The sequence below is a fragment of the Lathamus discolor genome, chromosome 2 (assembly GCF_037157495.1).
Source record: "Lathamus discolor isolate bLatDis1 chromosome 2, bLatDis1.hap1, whole genome shotgun sequence".
Lineage (NCBI taxonomy): Eukaryota > Metazoa > Chordata > Aves > Psittaciformes > Psittacidae > Lathamus > Lathamus discolor.
The window spans coordinates 55,393,911-55,416,589 of NC_088885.1; the positions used below are offsets into that span (position 1 = coordinate 55,393,911).

Consider the following 22,679-nt stretch of genomic DNA (forward strand, 5'->3'; position numbering starts at 1 on the left):
TCCTGAAGGAGTTTCAAATGAAAACTAACACCCACAGCCCAAGCAGAATGCAAATCCCAGCTTCACTCTCAGCTGTGTCACCTTGTCCTGTGGGAACTGTCTTTTGGATTCTCTGTCCCTCCAAGGACAGAGGCTGGGTTGCAAAATAAAATTCTATCAGAATAATATTTTTTTAAAATGACTGCTTAAAATTAATTTTTCTGTCATTAAAAAATTAGAAACACTTAAGCCACGGTAAAACTACCACAGTTTCCTCTCACATGAAGCTCTTTGTTTTTGATGAGATCTGTGCGTCCAGTTAGTATCTCCTTGAGCCTGAGGAAGGACTTACTAGTCTAAAGTACTAATGCACTTAGCCAATGACTAAGTGCCAGGTTAAGCTACAAAGGCATCAAACCAGCAATGCTGTCACCTCTTTTTTAGTGGGATCCACGCCTTCTGGAAGCTCATCAACTGCTCTGTTCATCAGCACCTCTCGGGAATAAATTCCTTCACCGTTGGGCACCAGAGAAGGGCTGCTGTCACTGTTGTAGTTGCTATTGCTGTAGCTGTTGCTGTCACTGTGGTTGAAGTGTGATTTATACTCTGGAGAAGCATTTGTGGTACTTGAACCAGCCAAGTTGGTCATGCTGAGGGTACTCTTGTTCAGGCTGATGTTGTTAAGGTCCTGCCAAATGGAGGAAAACGTATCAAGACAAGAAGCTCTGGCAGGTCAAGTTGGGGGTTGTCCCAGGATCCTTCTCTCTGTTGGGGTTGGGGGGATGCTTTCTAGCACGGACTATCAGTAACACTTGGCCTGTTACTCCAAAGCAGCAAGGAGAAAGTCTAAACTAAGACATTAGTTCAGCCCCTCCATCAGTGTTAAAACTTGATGTTAGGAGTGCTAAAAACACAGCACTGATAAGAGCTCTTAGATATAAATGAAGATACTTACAGTATCTTCAGTTAACTGTAAGTTATATCTACTTATATATAAGTTATATAAGTTAAATGTTGAGAAGAATGAGACTCTAGTCTCATTCTTCTAAAGATAACAGCAGGGAAAGTGCATGTGGGAGGACAGAAGTTGAGGTTAGATATCTATCATGTCTAAAACTTCTAAACTACCTGCATACCCCTCCCTGATATGCAATCTCTCCTTATTCAAAGCCCCTGCCACTTCCTTACAGCCTTTCTCCTGCCCTTTTCCAGGGCAGAATTGATCTTGTATGACAGTTGTGTTGTGACCTTCTTTCCTCCGTGCTCTGTATGTGACATTGGGTATGTCCTTCTTGACCAGGGGTCACTTGTCTGGGGTCTCAGGGACCTGACCACTGCAAACTACTCATGCAGCATTTAACTGCTCGCTCTCATAGCTGCACACACTTTTATTCACATGTGTAGCTTAGTAAACAGCTGGTCAATCTCCTGCTCACAGATGACTCTGCACAGGCCTGGAAAAGACCCAGGAGATCTGGGTGTATTTATGGGTTATTAATCACATCTCCTTTTGCTTTCCACAGAGGAGCACAGCTCTGATCCTGACAGCCTCAAGTCCCCATGCCTGCTCTGATTATTATGTCCTCTCCTTTGTGTGAACAGGCTGGGGCAAGCGGTGGTGGTTAAACCCAGGTGTTTCCCACCCATATAGTCAAGAAGCAACTCACCACTTTGATCTCGGATATAGCCGACATGTCTCCTAAGCTGTTCTTCATCTCCTCATAGGACTTGCCATCCTAAAGGTTAAGAGAGTTGTAGGAAACACAGGCCGCCTTTAGTTAGCACATGCTCCTGTTCTCTAACAGGGTCAGGAGGTCGTATGAATTTAAAGCCCAGTGGTGCCCATTGAGATGCCAGCTGGTGCCTTATGCAAACCCCAGCTCCTGGGATCAGGAGACTGTGCCAAAATCTGAGCTTTCACTTGAAAACAAAGAAGCAAATGGACTTTAGCCTTTGCAGTTGAACAACAACAGGTGAAAACAGGGAACGTAAAGACTTCAGAGAAGAGAAGGCAAACCAAATCATATTTTACGCTGGATTTACATATTTTAAATCTTAAATGACTCTTGTAAAGGATGAAAATCTGGTTTAAAATATTTTTCCTTTTTCCCCCTTCCCTGTTTCATTCAAGCAACAGATTTTTTTAAAGTCTCAGTTCCTGACTTCTTATAATTTGGTGTCATGTATTACCAGCTACCCTTTATTTCCTGAAAAAGGAACAGACTAAATACATTGGCAAGGCTCTTGACTGTGTTTTCCTAAGCAGCCAGGAGATGTCAGTTCTTAGCAGAATCATCCAACAAAGTTCCCCAACAAGAAGAAAACAACATAAACACATGGGCTGCAGAGCACACAGATTTAGACCCAAAACTGAGCAATGAACACACACACCAGATGTTTCTGGGATGTCAACAGTTTGGATTGCTTGTCTGTAGTTGCTGGAGCTGCCTACAGGGGATATTTTTAGAGGCACATATTTTATGAGCTGTATCCTTGTTTTTCAGCAGTTCCTCAGAAAAAAACCTCCAAGTTTTGACCTTTGTTCTAAGCATCAACATTGTTTTAAGGGTCGTTGCTGTCTTACCTGTCCAAATCTGGCTATCAAGACAGGCTCTCTACCACCACACTGGCTGCAAAGAAAGACAATGCAAACCCAGCTAGGGGAAATAAAATATCTCTTATGAGTCTTACTGCAGTGCGAAGTCCCCTGAGGACGTTCATGCTGTTGCCTGGCTGTCCCAGCTGCAGGATCCAGCATGGGACTTCACTCACAGCCCTCTGGGCAACTAGAAAATATGAACTGTTCGACCACTGATGTTAACTGAAAACAGCAGGAGAGAGAAGGGACAATCAGCGGCAGCCCACTGGGAAAGGCTCTGGGAATACACCACCTGGGGGCTGAGCTTTTCCCAACTGCCCATCATCTGCCTTTTTCATTTAAGTCACTCACATCAGTGCCATCAGGTGGCAGGAATTTAGGTGCACAGCCTGGCACCATTGTTTCCAGCTGCCTGTTTGTATGAACCACTACTTTGGCTATCAACCACCAAAGCCGGCCCAGAATTGTCTTTTATTCCCAATACATGCTGTGCTGCAGCATAGTCCCCAGGCAGGCTGGACTGCATTGCTCCTTCCTTTGCCCAGCTACACGCACAACCAGGGTTGGAGACACTGCCTGGTGCAGCCTTATGCACTGGCCACATGAACAAATCTCTGCTCCACATTACACCCCTGAAACGATTTGAAGCCCATGTGTTTGACAGAGGAGAGAAAGGATTTCTTTCTTCCCCAGGCATCTCCTGGGGCAGGTTTCCATTTCTACATAGCAAAGAGCTATTATTTGTAAATCAGCTTTTGAGAACAAGGCTTGTATGTATGTAGGGAGCAAGGATGACCTTGCTCAGGAGCAACTTGGCTCTGATGGGCAGTCTGCAAACCTGAACATGAAGCCTGTCTGCTCGCATCTTTAATTTCTCCGGAGTTTGCCCTAAAAGCTGGGTCATAACATTTTTTCTGTGGCTGCATTTTGAAAAATAAATTAATTTTTTTTTTTCAGTTTTCTGTATGATGTGGGGTGCTTCTGTTTTCACTCTGAATATTTTACCACTAGCAGCCTCAACCCATTTTTGGTTAAAATCACAAACCTGATTTGGAACCTAGTTGGTTTTTCAAATAAAAATGTGAATATTGTGAATTCAAGTAGATTTATGTATATTTGCAGAAATATTAGTTTCACCAAACAGGTAGTTTTTGATGGTGAAGGAATAAAAGCTGCTCAGGTAGCAGCACCGGGAAGCCATGAAGCTCAGGACACAGAATCACAGAATGGTTTGGGTTGCAAGGGATGCTAAAGATCATCTGGTTCCAAACCCCTGCCATTGTGAGGGACACCTTCCACTAGACCAGGTTGCCCCAAGCCCCATCTAACCTGGCCTTGAACACTGCCAGGGATGGGGCAGCCACAGCTTCTCTGGGCAACCTGTGCCAGGGCCTCACCACCCTCACAGGGAAGAACTTCTTCCTAAGGTCTCATCTCAATCTTCCCTCTGTCAGTTTAAAGCCGTTCCCCCTTGTTCTATCACTCCATGTCCTTGTCAAAAGTCCCTCTCCAGCTTTCTTGTTGGCCCCTTTAGGCACTGGAAGCTGCTCTAAGCAATCCCCAGTGCCTTCTCTTCTCCAGGCTGAACGACCCCAGACTGACAAGATGCCATAGTGAGGTTTTGCTCTGTGCAGGATATGTTCACTGACAATGACACCCTTTAACCACCCCTGAGCATGTGTGCACACTGCAGGGCTCTTCTAGCAACTTACACTCCATTTGTAGGGGTCCCAAGCGTTGAACCATCCTGTGAAGTTGAGGGGTTCATAGCCCTGCTTCACCAGTATTATTGGAGTTGCCAAGTCTCTCCCTGCCGGATGGGTCTTGAGATACTCCTTAGCTGAGGCAATTGCCTCATTCCTCTCATATGTGTTGGAGGCTTTGCCAATCCAAAGGAAAATCTGTAAGGAGAGAAGGTATTAAAGCTCAGTGAGTACTTAGGACCTGCACAGACGCTGCTGTTTATTCTTCCCTGCCAACCGGAGCAGAGATAAGACTGAAAAGGCTGTGTCTCAATAATCCCTGGGATTATGATCCCAGATTTACTCCCAGCCAAGAAATACTTTGCTTTTGAGACATGCATAAAGTATAAATATTTCAGGAGACAGCTCTTGTACATTTCAAGGTAGCTAAATCCCATCCTTGCATGGGCCAAAACTCTAACTCAGTAAGCAAACTCCTCTGAGACATTTTCCAACAGCCTAAAGCACATTGTCACCACTGGTGCTGGGAAATGAAGGGGAGGGCTTCTGGGTGCCACCCCCTTGTATGAGCTGGCGAAGACTGGAGCATGGCCAGCTCTTCTCACCTTGGAGCAGGGCATGGACCAGGTGCCTCAGTTTCCTCCTTTCTCAAGCAAGGCGAGCAATGCTACCTTACTCACATGTTTTGTACCTGGGTGAGAAGGACTGGACATACGCCTGCTCATCTGACTGAGCATCCGGAAGTGTTTGGAGATGGGACAGAAGGCATGTTGCCCTTGGTTTCACACTGAATGGTGGATTCAAACCAATTGAGCCATAACCTGTTAGAAAGTGTCCAGGGAGAAGGGGAGGGGGAGTCTGTGCTGACCTCTTCCCATGTGTCTAGCAGCATAACATCATCTTCATCCAGGTCTTCCTGGCAGAAGCCCACCACCTCTGTCATGATGAATCGACCCGTCTGGTTGGAGCACTCAAAGAGGCGAGGCTGGTACTGTGTGATCTGCTCTTGAAACCTTCCTCATGCACGGCAGGGAAAGAAAAAACAAGAGAGGTGGAAACCTTTCTTTCCATCATGACCCTGATGGAAGAGGTGGCAATACAGCAACACTCATCTGAGGGCATGAAAGTCAGCAATGTCAGGTCTCAGGGTTGGAGCATTCTAATTTCTAAAGGCAACTTTTCCTCCACCCAAAAAAAGGCAAAAGCAGAACACTTCTCTCATTGTGGAGATGAGCCTGATGTCAGGTGAAAGCCACATCAGATCGCTTGATTGCAAAGGAACCCATCACCTGCCCAGAGGGCTGGGGAAATCCAGGTTGCTCAAAAGCAGATTTAGTTTCATGAATCTTCTGGGGCTGCCCATAAAGCTAAGTGATGGCTAGAAATGGAGCAAGCGGTTCAGGTAGCTCTTTTGGCAAGCTATGGGATGGATTTACTGTAGGAAAGGAGGATGTAGGACACTCCTTTCAGCAGGGTTTGGATCTGCACCTCCTACTTCACAGAAGGCCTGAACCAAAACCTAGGAAAGAGTGTGGTTTCTGAACAAGCTTTTGGTGATACTCTGACCTTGTGCTCCCTTTGGTGAGGACACAGTATCAAAGTTTTGATCCCTTGCTTAATGTTGCCTGGCAAAACCCGGAGAAACAAGCAGGTCACTTTTACCTCTTTTCACTGGCATAAGGTGCTTTGCCACCTAAGGCTTCCCAGAACTCTGCTGGCTCTTGTCCTTCCAAAATAGTGTGCTTGTCCCTCTTGGAAACGATGTCAGCTACTCTTTTTGCCATCTCCCTCTCATCTCCACTGCATCCCTGTGTTCAGGACATAAGGTTGAGGTGGAGTTAGGTACAGACTGGCAAAATTTATCTGTGGGGAAAAGCTGGCTAGGTCCTATCCTCCCCTCTGGAGAGTTTTAGACCTGCTGGAATGCTTTTGAGGGTCTCATCTAAGCTAGTCACTCAGAATACATTTCTAGTCCTTCAAGGGGCATACAGTGCAGCCAATGGCATACAGGACAACACTCATAGAAAGGTTTGGCTTAAGGGACCTTTAAAGATCATTTAATTCAACCTCCCTGCCATGAGCAGGGACATCTTTCACTAGATCAGGTTGCTCAAAGCTCCATCCAGCCTGACCTGGAACACTTGAAATTATGGGGCTTTTGCAACTTCTCTGGGCATCACTTCTGCTTTGGTTTCATACACCATCTCATCCTGAAACTGAAACATGATAAATGAATGTGCTCTAATCCTGGATAATTTGTTACACCTGGAGTACTGTAAGAACCTGGGTGCTTTATTCAGCTGAAAGCTTTATGAACATCTAAAAGGAGGTGAACCCCAACATAGGTTACTTCTGTACAGAGGAGGCTATGTTACTGCTAATCCTCCATAGATGGAGCCTTCTCCAGCATGCACCTTCCTGCACTGGAATTAATGGGCTGCCTGCCTAAGGGTAGACCTCCATAGCTCAGTGTAGGTAGGATACTCAAGTCCAGCATCAGCAATTTCGGCTCCCTTAAGCTGTTTCACCTGCACCCACTGCAGTCTCACCTTCCCACACCACAGGTAGCAGACTTGGCTGGTTGTCAGCAGGAAGACATCATTGGAATTGAGCGAGGAGGCCCTGGCTGGCACCTCTGTGGCCTTTGTGTTCATCTCATCCGTGCCCCTCACCTGGAAGAGGCGGATCGCCGGCTCAGGTGCAGTTTTCTGAGCCCGGCTCGTGCCACCCTGCAAGGAAACAGAGAGAAGGATGGTACTGGGAGGTAAGGAGGACAATCAAATCCAGAGTGCAAATCAGAGTTCCTTCCTGACTGGAGGAAGAAGACTGTTGGGCTCGCAGCTGTAGTGATGGAACATGGTCCTGCACAGAGCAGGTAAGGAAATCTGAATACCTGCTCGTTCCAGGTCAGAATAAAACTCACACGGCACAACTTCAGCTTTTCTCCCTGATTACTCTGAGCCTTGACCAGCTCCCATTGAGACGCTCAAGTTCAGTGTGAGCAGACCTTACTGCCTGCAAAGCATTTGCCATGTGGATAGGGCAAGGCAGCTGGACTCAGATTTCCAGCTGTGCTTGGCTTACTGAACATCTGCCATGGAAGCTATGTGGTGGGACCAATGCTGACAGCAATCCCCCTCTTCCCCAGCCATTTGCAATGTCTCCACCACAGATGTCAGCAGCCGCTGCAGCAAGTAAAGTGGCTTAGTAGTTAATGTGATCTAATTCAGACAGGGACAATTCAAACCATGTAACTTTGTAGGCTATTTTGCATACCCTTTCTGGATAGTGTTATTTGTAATTCACAGAAAGATTAACTTCTTCTAACTCTGCAAAATATTTTGGGATAGAGTTGGAAAGAATATCAAGCATTAACACTGGAGCTCAGGGGTGGACAGCTGAGCCTGGGTCAGTCCAGGACTGTGTTTACACATATGGTGTTCAGGCCACTTGGGAAGTAGCAGAAATGTTCCACCGCTTCCATCTGCCAGCCCATGCAGACCTGGCAGTGTCATTCCTGCGTATCAGCCCATTTTTCTGGACTATTTCCATTCCAACTGCCAAGCCATCACTGGTGTTTGCACCTCCCATTGCCCACATGCACAGAGCCGCGTTACCTCGTAAATGATCAGCTTGCCCTTGAAGATGGCCAGGAAGTGTGCGGGCTCCTTGCCCATTGTCACGCGCACCTGCACAGCCTCATCCCCATGCTTCTTGTCCAGCTCAATGGCGTTAAGGGCACAAGCAGTGATTTCATCCACAGAGGCATGGCGGCCCTGGGGAAGACAGAGAGATGCCACATGCACTGTGACGAGATGCAGGGTATAAAGCTCTGCACGATGTAACATCTTGCCAATCCAAAGCCCGGCATATAATATCATAAGATCAGAGTTAAACCTTCCAGATATTTAAATTTCACTGCATCCTGGTTTTGGAGACTTTAGCATCCCATTTTCAAAGCTTCTCTCTGCCTCTTAGGAGAAGAAAAAAATGCCTTAAAAAGAAAGCAGAGGTATTTATATACCCACATGGCTCCAGGAGCTGAGGCTCTAAGGCACAATCTGAAGACTGCAAGGTTTGACCTCAGCATTGTAAGCCCCATCAACCTTCACTTTTTCTGTCTGACACTGCTGGCTCTCAGTCTGATGCCAGCTTGGGCTCAGTGTCCATGCTGGCCAGAAAGCACAGCTTGGGATATTTGCAATGGACAACTGAGGAGCAAAGGGTATCTGAGTTCTTCTAAATGCTTCGGTTGCAAATTTTTTGTGCAATTGCTTCTTGCAGTTTCAGTCTTGTAGACAACGCAATCACTGTTTCTGTTTGACATACCTGCCACATGTAGAGGACATAGTGAGGCCTGCCTGATCTCAAGTAGGTGTACAGGACCAGGTAGCAATCACCCCCATAGAACTGCCCATATGTCTTGGGATTCACTGGCTGCATTTGCAAGTTCTCAATCCTCCACACCTAGTGAAAGAAACATTTTGGTGAGCAGCAGTGGAGTCTGTGAAGATAGAGCACACCTCCTTTGCTAGCAGACCACTGAAGTTCAGGTCTTCAGTTGGAAAGATAACCCTTCCTCGCGCTCTTGGATGCCAGTTCCCCCAGCTTGACTAAGTGCTTGTTGACAAAGTCCGTTTTCTCCTGGTTGTCACAATACATGTGCCATTAATGGATCTTCAGCGGTCAGTGATCCTCAAGGAGAAGCAGCCTCCAGCTCCCTCACAGCCCCTCTCCCACCCAGTTCCATCTTCCATGGGAGACCACAAGAATGGGAGAGGAACTTCTGCTCTGTACAAGTTTGGTTGATATGGTCAAAACAGAGAGTGTTTGACTGTATCAGCCTCCTGACCCACACTCATGGCAGGAGAGGAGTTATCATGGTGACTGCTTTGCCCCACTGGTCAAAGGCTGGAGAAGAAATGCCCCTGAGCTACCGTAACTGATGCATTAGAGTTCACAAGCACTTTGCTCTGCCTGCAGCTGTGCTTCCTTGGGGAGAGTAGGTGGGCACAGCATCACAGCTCCATACATCTGCTCTGTGTGAAATGCTGATGACTGCATCCTCTGACAGCAAAAGGAGCTCTCTCACCTCTATCTCCCCGGAGGCATCATCTACCATTCTCTGCTCAGCAGCTAGCTCTGGTCTGGCATGGAGCTGAGTGGTGTCAAACTTCACCTGCTCCACCTTGGCTGCATGCACCAGCAGAATAAAAACAAGAACCCAGTGAATGAACAAGAACATACAAACGCTGTGCATCACCCTCACACACGCACACAACTGTTTTACATGTGAGAAAAACCTCGTCTATGGTTGCAAGAAGCCAGTCTTGCCACTAGTAGCCTAATACTGATTCTGGATTATGCAAGAGTTCATATGCTCCGGTGTTGACCTGTTACAGGTTGGCAACTGGCTATATGCATATTGCAGTGACAACTAGCTAGTAAACATACTAGTTGTTTTCTGACTGAAAATTCATAATTGTTTTCCAAATCCACTCCTATCTCATTCCTTCCAAAATGTTCCTTTCAGAAATAAAATGGCTACATTTTTCCAGCTTATGGTAAGGAGAGGGAGTGTTTATGGAGAGCACAGAGAGACAGAGGTGGAGAAAAAAGTGAGAACTTGTAAGGGAAAGAGATTTGCAGCTCTCAGGCTATTACTGATGGAGACATCCAGCATCTCTGTCACCATCTCATCATTCATCAAGTTCTCTCTCTTTGGTATTGTTTACTCTCCGGGGTTAATGCATTGTAATAGTCACTTCGGCAGTGTGATAAATTGAGGCACTGTTTACACCTGGTGTAAATACAGAATAATTCCATTGACGTCAGGAGGGTCTTGGATGGATGCCAGTGTAAATGAAAGCAGAATGTTGTATAACATTTCCTCATCACGTTTAGCATCAGTCCTTTATGAAAAAAGTTCTGAAAGTATGAAATTTTGCATACAAATTTTCAGACGAGAGCGATCTTCTGTCAACATTTACATTTGGATTAAGTAGCAGTTTGGTTCATATAAGAAGCCTCAGCAGTTCTCAGTGCTTTTCAGCTCCTGAATCCTTTGCATCTACTGAAGAAGGTGGAAAATACAAGGTATGGGAAGCATGTGCACTAGATTTTCAAAATACTGAAGGCAGGAGACAGTTAATGTGAATGATGCTCCCTCAGCTGTTGCTTGGCACAGGCAGGAAAGACAAAGTCAGGACAAACATGCTCACCAATTTTGCCAGTACTGTAGATTTTGCCCAGTCCTTGTGTTTCATCCTTTTCTGTCCACCTCTGGAAAAGCTGTTTAAACATGGCTGACTCTGCTCCATCATTGATCACTTCAATGTTGATGGATGAAGGATAGCCTTTGGCTTGGATAAAACCCTAGTGGGTTTGAAAAAGGACATCAGTGGGGATACACCAAGCTTTTTACAGACATAAAGAGGGATGTGGACCTGAGGCATCTCAAAGAGTGAACATCCCCCACTGAACACAGTGGCATGACCCAGGACAGGATTCACCATAAGACTTGCATTCAGACTTATAAATGGAGGTGTCTACAAGCTCTCACACATAGCCATGTTTATTTCTGTATTTAGGGGACTTAACCCTATCCCTAGAGGCCGGTCATTTGGATCCTAAACTTAACAGGGACTTAACCCTATCCCTAGAGGTCGGTCATTTGGATCCTAAACTTAACCTCTACACAGCACCTTAGTCTTGAAGAAACTCTCTCTCAGTGGGTCTCATGGAAAGCCTCCTTCTCTATCTCATATAGTTCTGTAGATGACTTCTAGTGATGGATCTAGGAGTGAAGGGGAGGGAGCAGTGATACGGTGTCCCCATGACCCAAGAGCCTAGTTCAGTTCTTTGCTTTTTTCCAAACGTTTTTGTCCCTTTCTAAAACAGGAAGACTGATCTCCCTGTGTTATGATAGAGGGCATGCAAGGTAGTGAAAGGATGGAGTCAGCTAAGTACCCCAGAGCACGATGTGTGTTCTGAAAGGACTAAATTCTCACAAATCTCTGCTTTATTTTTTTAACTTTTTCCCCCTAAACCCAAATTATTTCTTTACCATAGAACTACTATTGAGTTAGAAGACTACTTCAGCAGAGGTGCCTGGAAGAAAATTATCTGTGTTCTGCCACAACGCCAAACTCATCGTTCAGTTCTGGGAACTGCTGTTATGTTTATCTCAGCAGGCCCTGGGATGAGCTGGAGGTTCAGTGCCGACAGTCATGGTTCAGGGAAGGAACCTGACTGTGGGCTTCTAGGCATTCATCTTCTGCTGTAAATACTACAGCCACACACTACCTCCAGGGAAAAGCAGAGCAGATGGTCCTCCCATCCCTCCCACCTGCTGCACTGAAAGAAAGAGATATCTTTTGTTCTACATGTGTAGCTCAGGGCCAGCATATGAAGAGCTGATTGCCTGATATAAAGCATCTGAGCTAAGCTCTTGAAAAGAGCACTGCAAGATAAGCTTTAAGGTGAAGTTTTTCTAAGCTTTTCTTTAAGACAATAGCTGCAATCTTTATTGAAGCTGGATGTCTCCAGGTAAGACCTTACTGATGGTGGAGCTGCTGAAGTTCAGTATATCCTAGTAAGAGCTCCTGGAAGATGAGTCTGTTTATGGTATCCACATAACCGAGTAAACAAAGTAAAAGCTATGATCCCTTGTTTCCTTCACTTCAGCATGTCAACTTGTAAAAAACCTACTAAATGCCTTTCTCGCTCAGGCTCCCTTGAGGCTAATGTCTTATGGAAAGAAGTGTTGAGGCATGTTCTGCCAGAAAATAACTTCATGGTAGCTCATCTGGAGGAGCACCAGGGCATTATGCTAATGTGCTCTTTCATAACATGAATCCTGGTCTTACCTCAGGTTTGCCAATCCGAATTAATGGCAGTTAATAACAGATCTCTTTCTACCCATTGGAAGAGCCTTGTACCACCTTCAAATCCACACGCAGAACCTGTGCCCAGACCCATTGGTGATGTGAAAAGGACATGTTGCTTATAATGGATACGCAGTTGAGGCCTGTAGCACCTACATTAAAGGTCTGGCTTTTACAAAAGAAAGCCCAGATCAAATTTCTCACTAACTTGCCCAAGATGTTACCTTTGGTTGGGAACACAAGAGATGCTTTCAGGGTCAAAGCAGTGGTCCATGCTGCCTGGAACAGTGGCATTAAGAGATGCTGTTTAGTGAGCACACATGAGCTTGGTGGCTGGCTTCAGTTTGATCCCTTCACTCTCCTCAGCATCCACAATATTGGGTCATGGATTTTAGAGATGATATAAAAGCCTTTATTATCTGTTTATGGACCTGTTGACTATGAATTTGTCTAATCCCATCTTGACCCTGCTGATTCTCTGTGTCCAATCAACGCCATTTACTGAGTAATGAAGTATTTTCTTTTATATTTTCTTTATAAATTTCCTCCTAATTTCAGTGGCAGGTCTTTGTTCTTGTGCAATTTGGTGACTAGCAATTCTGTGTTTGCATCATCTTGCCTTGCTTAGACGTGCAACTTCTCTCTCTGTTATTACGCAGGCCAGCTCCGTAAGACCTACACTTAATTGCAATTAGTGGTCAGATCTAGATTTGCACTTAGCTAACCTCTCATGACACTGTTTGCACTATATTACAACTCACCACAGCTCGAGTGAAGGCTGCTTTTTTCTCTTCCAGGCTGGAGGCTTTTCCTCTCCAAACATAAATCTTAAAACCACCTTGGTCTAAAATATAGCAGTCCTGAGGTGAAACAGAAAAAACAGATGTAAAAAACTCCACACAGGCAAAGGTCCTTGTTTGTAGCCTACTCTGGTTGGATCCTTCATGAAGATTCAGATTAGATTTAGGTTTAGCTCATTTCCTTGCCTTACAGTGCTTCAACCCTGGTGCAATCATTAGCAGAGGCAATAGAGGACGGTTCACAAATGGACCACAGCTACCATCAACCATGCAGTGCAGGGGTTCAGGGGTATGTTGACTCTGCAAGCACACCTGATCCAGGGGGCTGACCTTTAACCATAACGTATTTTTCTTAAGCATCACTCAAAACTGGCCATTACCATCTCATAAGAGATGTTCCCAAACCAACAAACACCAGCTCCAAAAGGCTGGAGGAAAACTGCTGGAATATAATCTTCAGCCTGCTGTGCTTCAGTGCTGCTGATGGTGGTGCTCATTTATGCCAAATCTGCTACTAAAGGAGCAGGAAAAGTCAGAGTTAGACGTCTGCATGACTATTCTGTGTTCCTAATCTGGAGCTGAAAGCGTTGAATCATTGTGAAACACAGCAGAATCCTGAACCCAAAGGAGATGAGGTGGCTGCTAGGCAGCCTGTCTCCACTGCAGAGAGCTGGTGCTTCAAACAGACAACTGTGTGACCAAAGGCTTCTCGTTTTTCAGGCTGAACTTTGACCAAAAAAAATAAAAGTTTCATATTGCTGTAAAAGGAGACTGAGATTTAACAAGGTTGACACCAGCATGAATAAGGGAGCTGGAGCCTTGCAGCACTACACTGTCTTGGAATAGGCTTGTTCGCACTGCAGAGAGTTAAGGATGAGCAATTCCCTGCCAAAATTCAGCCAGGAGGATATCAGGAAAGCCTTTGTTTTCTGAAAGCCTTTGGCCAGAGAGTCTTTAAGCAGTCTCCTTCAAGGGTGCACCACTGTGACCAGCCACTTGCTACAGCAGGATAACTATCTTCATGATTTTGTGAGCAGAATATTTACTTGCTCTGAAATCTGCAGGTGGAGGGCTATCCCCAGACATCGGGTATTAAGAAGCCTTATTACCATCTGGAATTTATTCCTGGCCCACAGCTCTCCTTGACTCTGACTGCCAAGCTAGTATCATCCTTGGCTGAGAGGGTCAATTTGCCATCTCCCATTAGAACAGCTTCAATGCATCACCTACCTCTGGCCACTGAGGCTGTAGTAGGCCACTGGCTACTACTGAGGCTGTGGTAGGGCTACACTGTCCTGTTTTCAGAGGACACCTGATAAACCTGAATGATGTAAGGGCTGGTAATTTTCAGGAAATGGGGTATCCCATTGAAATAAGTACTCAGCTGAAAACAAAGCAAGCCCCAGCATCCTTTTCTCACTGTAAAGGCTGATGGCTTTCTCTCACCTCATGCTGGAGCAGATCCTGCGTCAGGGGCCGGGTGGCTATCTCCTGTACCACCAGGTCATTGTCCTTCTCATAGACACTGGAAGACAGAGTCATCAAGCAGAGTCAGGCTTCACAGTGCTCGCTGTGAGAAAGGACAGCGATTGGAGAACATTTCTGGACTTACTGGTATAGCCGGACATTTGCTTTCTGCAGCTCATCCGCTTTCGTATCCGGGATGGCCTCTCGGAGCTCCCCACGCCTCTCACCCAGCACCATCTTCATGATCTGCATGAGGTCCGGGGAGTCTTTCTCGTTGTCAATGATGCCAATTTGAGCGCGGCCGCCTCTTTCACTGTCCCTGATGCTGCGAGCCAGCATGAGACCCTGCACAAGGATCAGCCAGGGGTAAATCCTGATGCTGAGAACAAACTCAGTGATCCTCAGACCCAGAGCAATGACTGAGCACCAACAGTCCAAGCCAGATTACCACAGCTCTCTGAAGCTTCTAGTGTCCTCCAAATTTAGCTATTTAAAGTAGTGTATGTGTCTGCAATGCCTGCTTATGAACTAACTCTCAGGAAAATGTTGCTTATTTTGCATCTGACTTATCAATACCTTGGTTATGTGTTCTTACTTGTCTCATACTGACCAAGCTGGAATCACTACTGGAGCTTGCTCCCACAGGGCACAGACATGTGGTAGCCACAGCAAGCATTGCCCATGTCTGGCTGTACGTAAACAGGTCCACTGATCTTGTGACACGCTCTGGGAGAGACGCGCGCACATGCTGAGGGCAACGAGATTGGATGCTGCAGAGCTGCAGGACCCTGGATGCTCCGCGGTGACTTTTTACATTTAAATGTTTCAAGTATTCAAAAAACGTGGATGTTTTCTGTGAAAAAAAGCAGTGCGAATGCCAGGCAACTAATTAGGCTGAAATCTCAATTTTCCATTGAATTTTCTTTTTCCATGACTCTTACCACAATAGCTTTGAAAGGGGCCCCTCTTTGTTAGACCTAGGAAACGACCTGCTTGACTGCCAGGCCTGAAATGAACCATGTCTTCTTCCTCACAGCAGCTGTCCCTCTAGCTGCTCTCCCTCCTCTGTGTCCTGAGGGGTTCTTTGTCTCTTTTCCATTCTGTATTCAATCTTCTCCTCTAGCCATTGTGTCCTGGAAAACTGCCTTCCTTGTGAAGCTCCCCCCTCTCCTAGCTCATCAGGTGATATCATGTGAAGAGCGGACTTGCCTACCTTTTCATGAGTATGATGACTGGTTATGAGTTTGGCCACCAACTTTGCTGATGAGCCATTGCTAGATCTTACTTTATTGTATCTTTGTATCTCATTTTTTTCTATCAGGAAAATAACAATAAAGACCCCTTTGCAAAGTGCCTTAAGAGCTATGGATCTGATGTATCAACACTTGGGTTGTATATTCCTACTTGTCTCACACTGACCAAGACTGAATTCCCAGTGATGCTGCAGAAAAGAGAGGAAATTCAACTACCCCTGGTGTAGTCACTGCAGCTAAACCTACTGGTGCTACTGACTTTTTAGTCCTATGTCATGCAAGCCGTAGGGCACAGAGGGATGGAGATGGACCCCCTCAGAGGGAGCTGGCTGCCTTTCTGGAGCCAGAGCTAGTGATGTGCCCACAGACACTGAGGCCGGGTCTGAACTAAAGGAAAGCAATTCCTTGGGCCTGTGATACCAGCAAACGGGCAAGTAGAAGATTTACCATGATTTTCTCTGCTTACCTCTGTGCTGCTAATTTCACTGAGATTTTCACTGTCCAAACACTAAACGCCGTTTCTCTGTTTTTTCCCTTAAGCATCAAAAAATACTACTAGTAAATGAAGTGGCTTTTGCCTCTACTCACCCTGGATTTCTCAGCAATGCAGCAGCTGGGTCCATTCCACTGAATCAGCACTTTCCCAAGGTCCAGCAAGAAAACATCACCTTTATTGAAACTGTCCCAGGAAAGCGCTACCTGGCATGAAGAAATGAAAGTGTTTGGCAAACCAGGGAGGACAACGGGCACTGCAGGAGACAAGTCACAGCCACTGGAATTTGCCCCTGGGGGATGTAAGAACTGGTCTGCAGTGACACACTCATTTTTCCAGCACTCAGCTCTTCACTGAGCCCAATGGCTTCTCTCATGACAATACCAAACCCTCAAGTAAGGTCTTGAAAACTACCCTGTAGTAGGGGTCCTTGGGCAGAGATGAGCAATCTATCAGGTGAAGCTGACTGAAAATGAGTGTAGGAGGAGAGGCAAGGAGAAATGATCCATAAGGAGAGAGGTCTCTTCTTACCTCTGTGGCTGATACATGCTTCTTCCCCTTGACATGAAGAAGACGCTTGATGTTGTACATATTGGTCTCCACATGCTTAAATCCTGAAGCCACTCCTCCTTTCTTGTAGCTGTTGTTTAGCAGGGAGTAAAGTGTTAGAGCTGGTTAGAAAACACCTTCCCCTATATACTTTGAGAACATCTCAAGTCTTTGGTGATGACTAAAATATCATAGCTTAGAAGAGGCTGGCAAATGTAGTGAGGCACGTGATTCAGAATACTTGAGATTATTTGGTCCAGTTTAACATAGCCACAGGAGGATGCTGTGGTGATTAGTCTATCTTTGAAGGTGGGGAAGGAGCCTGCTTTAATTTCTCATTCTGCCTCAGACTTCCTGTTCAATCTTAGGGATGTGGTTTAGACCAAGATGAAGCCTAACTCGTACTGATTTCAGAAGCAGATATGTTTCCAAATAGACTTCTAAACATACATGTCATTCAAAACCTTCATTGTCCCTTGCTCATCTTTAAGATGAGGGTAAAACCAATTTCCTGTCTCACGAAAGTCCTGATGAAACTCATGAGAGCTTGTAGAGATGCACAATACAGAGGCATTAAAAGCCAGACTGGGATATAGAGTATAGGCCGAGGATGGGTTTTCATCTGAGTTTTCTTCAGCTGTTTAAAAGCAAGGCACTTAGGCTGTTTATTGGCAATGAAGGCTCTCCTGGAAGTCAGCTATTGGAGTCACCTTAAAAGACCCCAATGTGAGCAAAGACCACAAAACTGGATTCAACAGTATCTTTTAGGTGGCAGAAGGTTAGAGTCACACTTCCCTTCCACTTCATGAATATTACTTGAAGTATGAAACAAATCAGCACTTAGAAGTGAATATTAGTCTGAAGTGCCTTGAACAGGCACTGTGGAGGAGGGGAAAGAAGACCCTAGGGTGAACAAAAGGGCGGTTAAGAGGAAATTACTGCAAATATCTGGGAAAATTACCAGTAGAACAAAATGTCATGGCTCAAGACTTAATGAATATAAATAATTCTTTCAAAATGAGATTTTTTTTTTCTTCTGAATTTTGACCAGCTTCGTCACTGATCTGTATTTTTCAGGTTTTTGAAAAGCTCATAGCTCTGAGATATAGGGAAGCAGAGAAATCCCAGGGACCATGACCCACCACGTTGCAGGGTATTTTGAACTACTCACATAATGCCACTGCGGAAGTAGCTTTGGAAGGTCTCAGACTCATGTCCCTGCACTTCCCGGTGCTGCACAGGGCTCCCTCCGAGTGCACTGTCCAGCTGGGTGACGTACAGGGCTGCGGCACCTTGCTCATCCTGAGATGAATCCTTGCCAATCCAGTAATGCAAATCCACAGCAGACCCACGAGAGGTTCTTTTGGTCTGGAAGAGATGGGAAAGATGAGTCAGAATGAAGACACAGCCCATATGTGTGTTTCAAATAATATCACTGGCCTGGGAGACCTGGTAAAACCAAGCAACCATGGAGCCCTTTCCCAGGGCCTTTCCCAGTTCTGCCTTTCTCCTGGGCAAGGGGAAGCAGGATGGAGCCGTAGGTTGCTCACTGACAACTCAGCCTGGAGCCAGAGACCTTGCTCAGGACAACACTAATGGGTTTTATGTACAAACTGAACTGAAGGATATTACTGTCTGATATTCCTTTATAACTCTTATCATCAAGGAAAACTAAGCACCTGTGCAGTTACAAAAATTAATGTGTTTAACCTGTTGTACTTTTGTAGGGTTTTTATTCAAACTTAAAGGAGACTCTTCTCATAGATTGCCTTTTTAAATGTAATGTACACTGCTGTTTATTTGCCTGGAGATACTACCCTTTCTTTCCTGTTCTCTTTCTCGTATCACACTACATAGTAACACAAACCGCCTCTGAATCCCTGCCGACTTGCAAAACAGACATAACTCCAAATGAAGCTGAGCCTATGTGTGCATGCTGTGATTTGTCTTATTACAGAAAACCCCAGCAGCCTAGAAAGAGGAGGCAAGTGATTTGAGAAGAGGTATGCTTATCGTTATCTGAGTTGTGCCAGTTATTTTTCAGCACATACTGTGTTAAACTCTATTATGGACACCTGGGAAAGGTAATAAAAGCTCATTTTATAAACTGGATTTGACACTAAGTTCTGTTTATTTGCTTTGTGCAGTGATAGCACAGCAAAACAGAGTAGAAGAACTTGGAATAAAATACAGCTCAGTTCCTCTAGCACAGATAATTAATTTGTGGCAAAATTGCTCCATTTAATACATTGTACTAAAGTCCCTTTGTCCTGCACACAATCTTTGTTTGGAGAGCCTCCGGTGAATATGCAGAATGCAAAGATGAATATTTTTATCCTCCCATCTGCCATGGCAAAGGAGTGTAGTGGATTGATTAAAGGGTATTTCTACCTGGAGAAGATGTTGAGCCTATGAGCATCAAAATCTATACTGGTATTTACAGTAAGCTCCTTGCAAGGACACTCATATTTCGCTCTAAGCACATCTTTGGTGGCTTTGGTGGCTACTACCAAATCAGTTCAGCATTGAAAGACAGCATAAAGGCTCTGCATGGTGAAGTAGAGCAGGAGACTCATTCTACATCACTATCCCAGCCTGGTTTCCTGGCTTCATGTATAGTGTATGTGCAACAGTTTATTGTGCGATAGAGGTGGCTTTGCTGTCTCTTGACTGATGGAGATGTTTGCAGGAGGGACACTCAGGCTCAGGAAGTGGGAAGTGCTTCTGGTTTCCACTGTATGGAACTTTTTTAATACAATGGGCCCTGGGTTGCTCTGTGCAGATGAAGAGATTTGGAAGGAATTCTGGGAGCTGAGTGCAACACACCATCCTTCCACAGAGGTTTGGGAACACAAGGCAGTCTGCACAGCCCATAGGGTAGAGCTGGTCTTCCCAAGTTCCTCATGCTTCTGGTTAGCCTGGGTTCAGCTGGCTGCAAGTAGGTGTGGACTAAATTTGTGTGGGACAGATGAAGTGTCCTAATGGGGACATGAGAAGGGCTGCAGAGCCTCTGTGCTGCTTGTGTGATGCAGAGTAGGTGGCACACCTCCACAACCCACATCATCTGCTGAAAATGAGACCTTCCATTTGGCCACTTCTCGCATCCTCAAAAGACTCCTATAGGGCATGCAGATGTGGTTCTTGATTTAGTTTGCCAGGAATGTACTGGCTATTTTGCCATGTTTGGACATGACTCAGTTGATTAGAAGATAAAGGGTTTTAATGACTAAGTAAGCCAATGGCTCCTCAGGACTTCTGATTTACTAAGCGTACAGTATCGTTGCAAGAGCTACATTAAATGCAGGTGGTTGATTAGGGGGTGAACACACATGCACAATCACAGCGATGCTCTCACCAGTGAGGCCACCTAGATCCAAGTCAGAACTAAAGAAAAAAGGGTTGAACCGGTTGCCTGGCAGTGACCAGTGTTTGGCAGCCTTACGTACATGCAGAATTATGTAACAGTCTCCTTCAAAAAATGTCCCATAGGCCTTTTCAGGTATAGGAACCATCTTCATATTCTGTAAGGAAATGAGAGTTTGGGTCATTACTAGAACTTCAGAGCTGACGGGTGTGAAACAGGACAACTGCGGTGCACAAAACACTAAGGTGATAATCAGGGTTTGCAGGAGGAAGAATCTGTGTGGTGCTTGTGAGCTGGGAAAAGCCGCTTCTGGGGGAAATCCCCAAAGTACTAAGGGGTGAGAAGGGACAAATTATAGTGCTTGGACAGACTGACAAGGTCTCCTTGACCTTCTACAATCCTGTAGCTATAGAGAAAGAAGACCTAAGTGCTCCAGAGCTTGCATTTGTAGGTAATTTCCCGGGAGAGTGATCACATCCCATCCTAAGTTTAGTTTTGGGGAATGGTTTTTGGTTAGTACTTATAAGTTCAAGGATAACTTTCAGAGCTCTGGTAAGATGACCACTTTACCAGGGGCTCATATCAACTACCAGTGCTGAGAAAAGACAGACTTGAGGACACTGATGCGTCCTTCACCCCTCCAGACCCAAATTGTACCCTAACCTCATACAAGTGCATCATTAACTAGTCATGCCTGCCCAGCGCAGGTGCCCAGATGTGCCACCCACCAGAATACATGCAGCTCCTGGGCTTGGACAGGCTCTGTGGTTCCACTGGAATCAGAGACATACATTCCTCTGGAGGCCTGACTTGTTCCCCAGCATACCAGCTTGACCCTTGCCTCTAATTACAGAGCCTCTGGGAAGAAGCTAAGTACAGTGCTTTGGAGAGGAAAGGGAAAGACCCTGTGATAAGTGGAACATAGCTGGGATGTGCAGAGGACCACCACTCGGAGACGTGCTGGAGTGCCTTCCCGCTGCTCCCCTCCGTGGACTCTGCACCTCAGTCTATGCCCTTTCATTGCAGGGGAATGTTCTGGGAAAATTGGGACAGGAAAAGGCAGAATTGAGCACAGACCAGCTCCAACCCACAATCAAATACCACCACAAGCAGAAGGAAACTTGCAGGCTGCAGTATCTTTCCTCGCAGTGACCCATTGATCAGAGTTGGAAAGACAAGGATGAAGTGCAAATAGACTCCACGGGATGCTTCTGCTGCAAAAATAGGTGCTTTGCCCACGGCAGCTGCTCGTACACACTGAGGTTACCTGTGCATAACCCCTCTTCTTGGTGAAACAGGGAATTAATTTCTAGCATGCTAAAGCAGCCTTTTATTGGTTCCTGAAGGGGGTGAGAAAGCTTCTAGTGCTGGAAACACAGCTTCAGTCACACCACATTCATGTTTCCTCAGTCAGTATTATCGCTGTTGCACAGAGCAGGAAACCAAAGCAATAACATGTTGAAAGCTGCATAGGGAGATACTGGGTCTCCTGTTTCCCATCGTATCTTATCTGTAATACCCTCTTTTCCCACCCAGATTACTTCAAGAATATCTCTTTCTTGAAACATATATACACACACAGGTGCAGAGGACATATGCTGTCTTTGCCTTTTGTCTTACCTCTATGCCCCATATCTGCAGTCCCAGCTTTCTCTCGATAGTTGGGAGATTTGTGTCACCATCTGTCATCCTGCAGTCTGAGCTGGAAGGGAAAGGAAGAAGGAAAAACGAAAGAAGTATATAATTGGATACGGCAGTAAGTGTGCTAGTCTCCTGGGTTCCTCTTACTGTCAGTGGAGGCTTAGTACAGATAATCTGTACCTTGAAATGTCACTATCTCTCTGCTGACTATGAAGAGAGCACATCTGCGGTTATCACCAGTTAGGTGGGATGAACCCTCATTCCCAGGCTATCCATGTTCATGGGGGGCCAAGCAAAGTGTGGGATCACAGCACAGCAAAGACTAGATAGGATACCATTGTTCTGGTGTGGAGTTATTTTCCCCCTATTTGAATAGGTGGAAAGGATTCACTGGGGTGTTGGACCTGACCTCAGGACTGTTTGTTTTCATCATGGCATGAAGGGTGGCAGAGACAACAGCACACCTCCAGGAAGGAGGGGCATGGCAGGTGCCTCTTGAGCAGCCCAGCTCCACTGTAGCAGCCACGGGGCAGATCGTGTTTGTGTCGGGGCAAGACCCATATCAGCCTTTCCTCTGTGAGTTAATCCTGCTCAGAGATGAAGGCTCTGTTTCGAGAGAAAACACAGCTCACTGATGTCTGTGTTTTGCATTCATTCGCTTTGCCAGTGCTCTCCCCTGATTTACATTTGCTCGTGACAGACAGAACAATTGTACTATGTTAAAAAACAACAACTCGATTGAGCATTTTCTTCTGTGTCTCTGGATGAAATGGCTGCACTGACTGTAGGCCACAGCCTGTCTGCTCTCCTCTCCTCAGCTGTAGGAAACCACCTACGAGAAGGAACGGTGCCGTTGGCTGCCTCAACTGGGCACAACTAAGCCATGATAAGAAGAAAAATACAAGAAGCTATTGCAGAAAGCCATGGAATAAGCTTCTTCTGAAG

At 45.7% G+C, this 22,679-nt stretch overlaps 1 protein-coding gene across 1 annotated transcript in view; it reads right to left on the reverse strand.

Annotated features, from left to right (window-relative positions):
* Positions 1 to 22,679, reverse strand: part of VILL (villin like) — a 35,381-nt gene that overhangs the window by 1,469 nt on the left and 11,233 nt on the right. The window contains exons 2-19 of the mRNA XM_065666889.1: positions 21,714 to 21,795; positions 20,176 to 20,250; positions 17,901 to 18,097; positions 16,712 to 16,820; positions 16,276 to 16,386; positions 14,580 to 14,779; positions 14,414 to 14,492; positions 12,929 to 13,027; positions 10,503 to 10,656; positions 9,374 to 9,474; positions 8,611 to 8,748; positions 7,899 to 8,057; positions 6,831 to 7,010; positions 5,944 to 6,089; positions 5,150 to 5,294; positions 4,291 to 4,479; positions 1,647 to 1,715; positions 413 to 667 (exon numbers count right to left, since the gene is read on the reverse strand). Of these exons, the coding sequence (XP_065522961.1) occupies positions 413 to 667; positions 1,647 to 1,715; positions 4,291 to 4,479; positions 5,150 to 5,294; positions 5,944 to 6,089; positions 6,831 to 7,010; positions 7,899 to 8,057; positions 8,611 to 8,748; positions 9,374 to 9,474; positions 10,503 to 10,656; positions 12,929 to 13,027; positions 14,414 to 14,492; positions 14,580 to 14,779; positions 16,276 to 16,386; positions 16,712 to 16,820; positions 17,901 to 18,097; positions 20,176 to 20,250; positions 21,714 to 21,782 (2,475 nt within the window). The 5' untranslated portion in view covers positions 21,783 to 21,795. The remainder of the gene's footprint in view (positions 1 to 412; positions 668 to 1,646; positions 1,716 to 4,290; positions 4,480 to 5,149; positions 5,295 to 5,943; positions 6,090 to 6,830; positions 7,011 to 7,898; positions 8,058 to 8,610; positions 8,749 to 9,373; positions 9,475 to 10,502; positions 10,657 to 12,928; positions 13,028 to 14,413; positions 14,493 to 14,579; positions 14,780 to 16,275; positions 16,387 to 16,711; positions 16,821 to 17,900; positions 18,098 to 20,175; positions 20,251 to 21,713; positions 21,796 to 22,679) is intronic.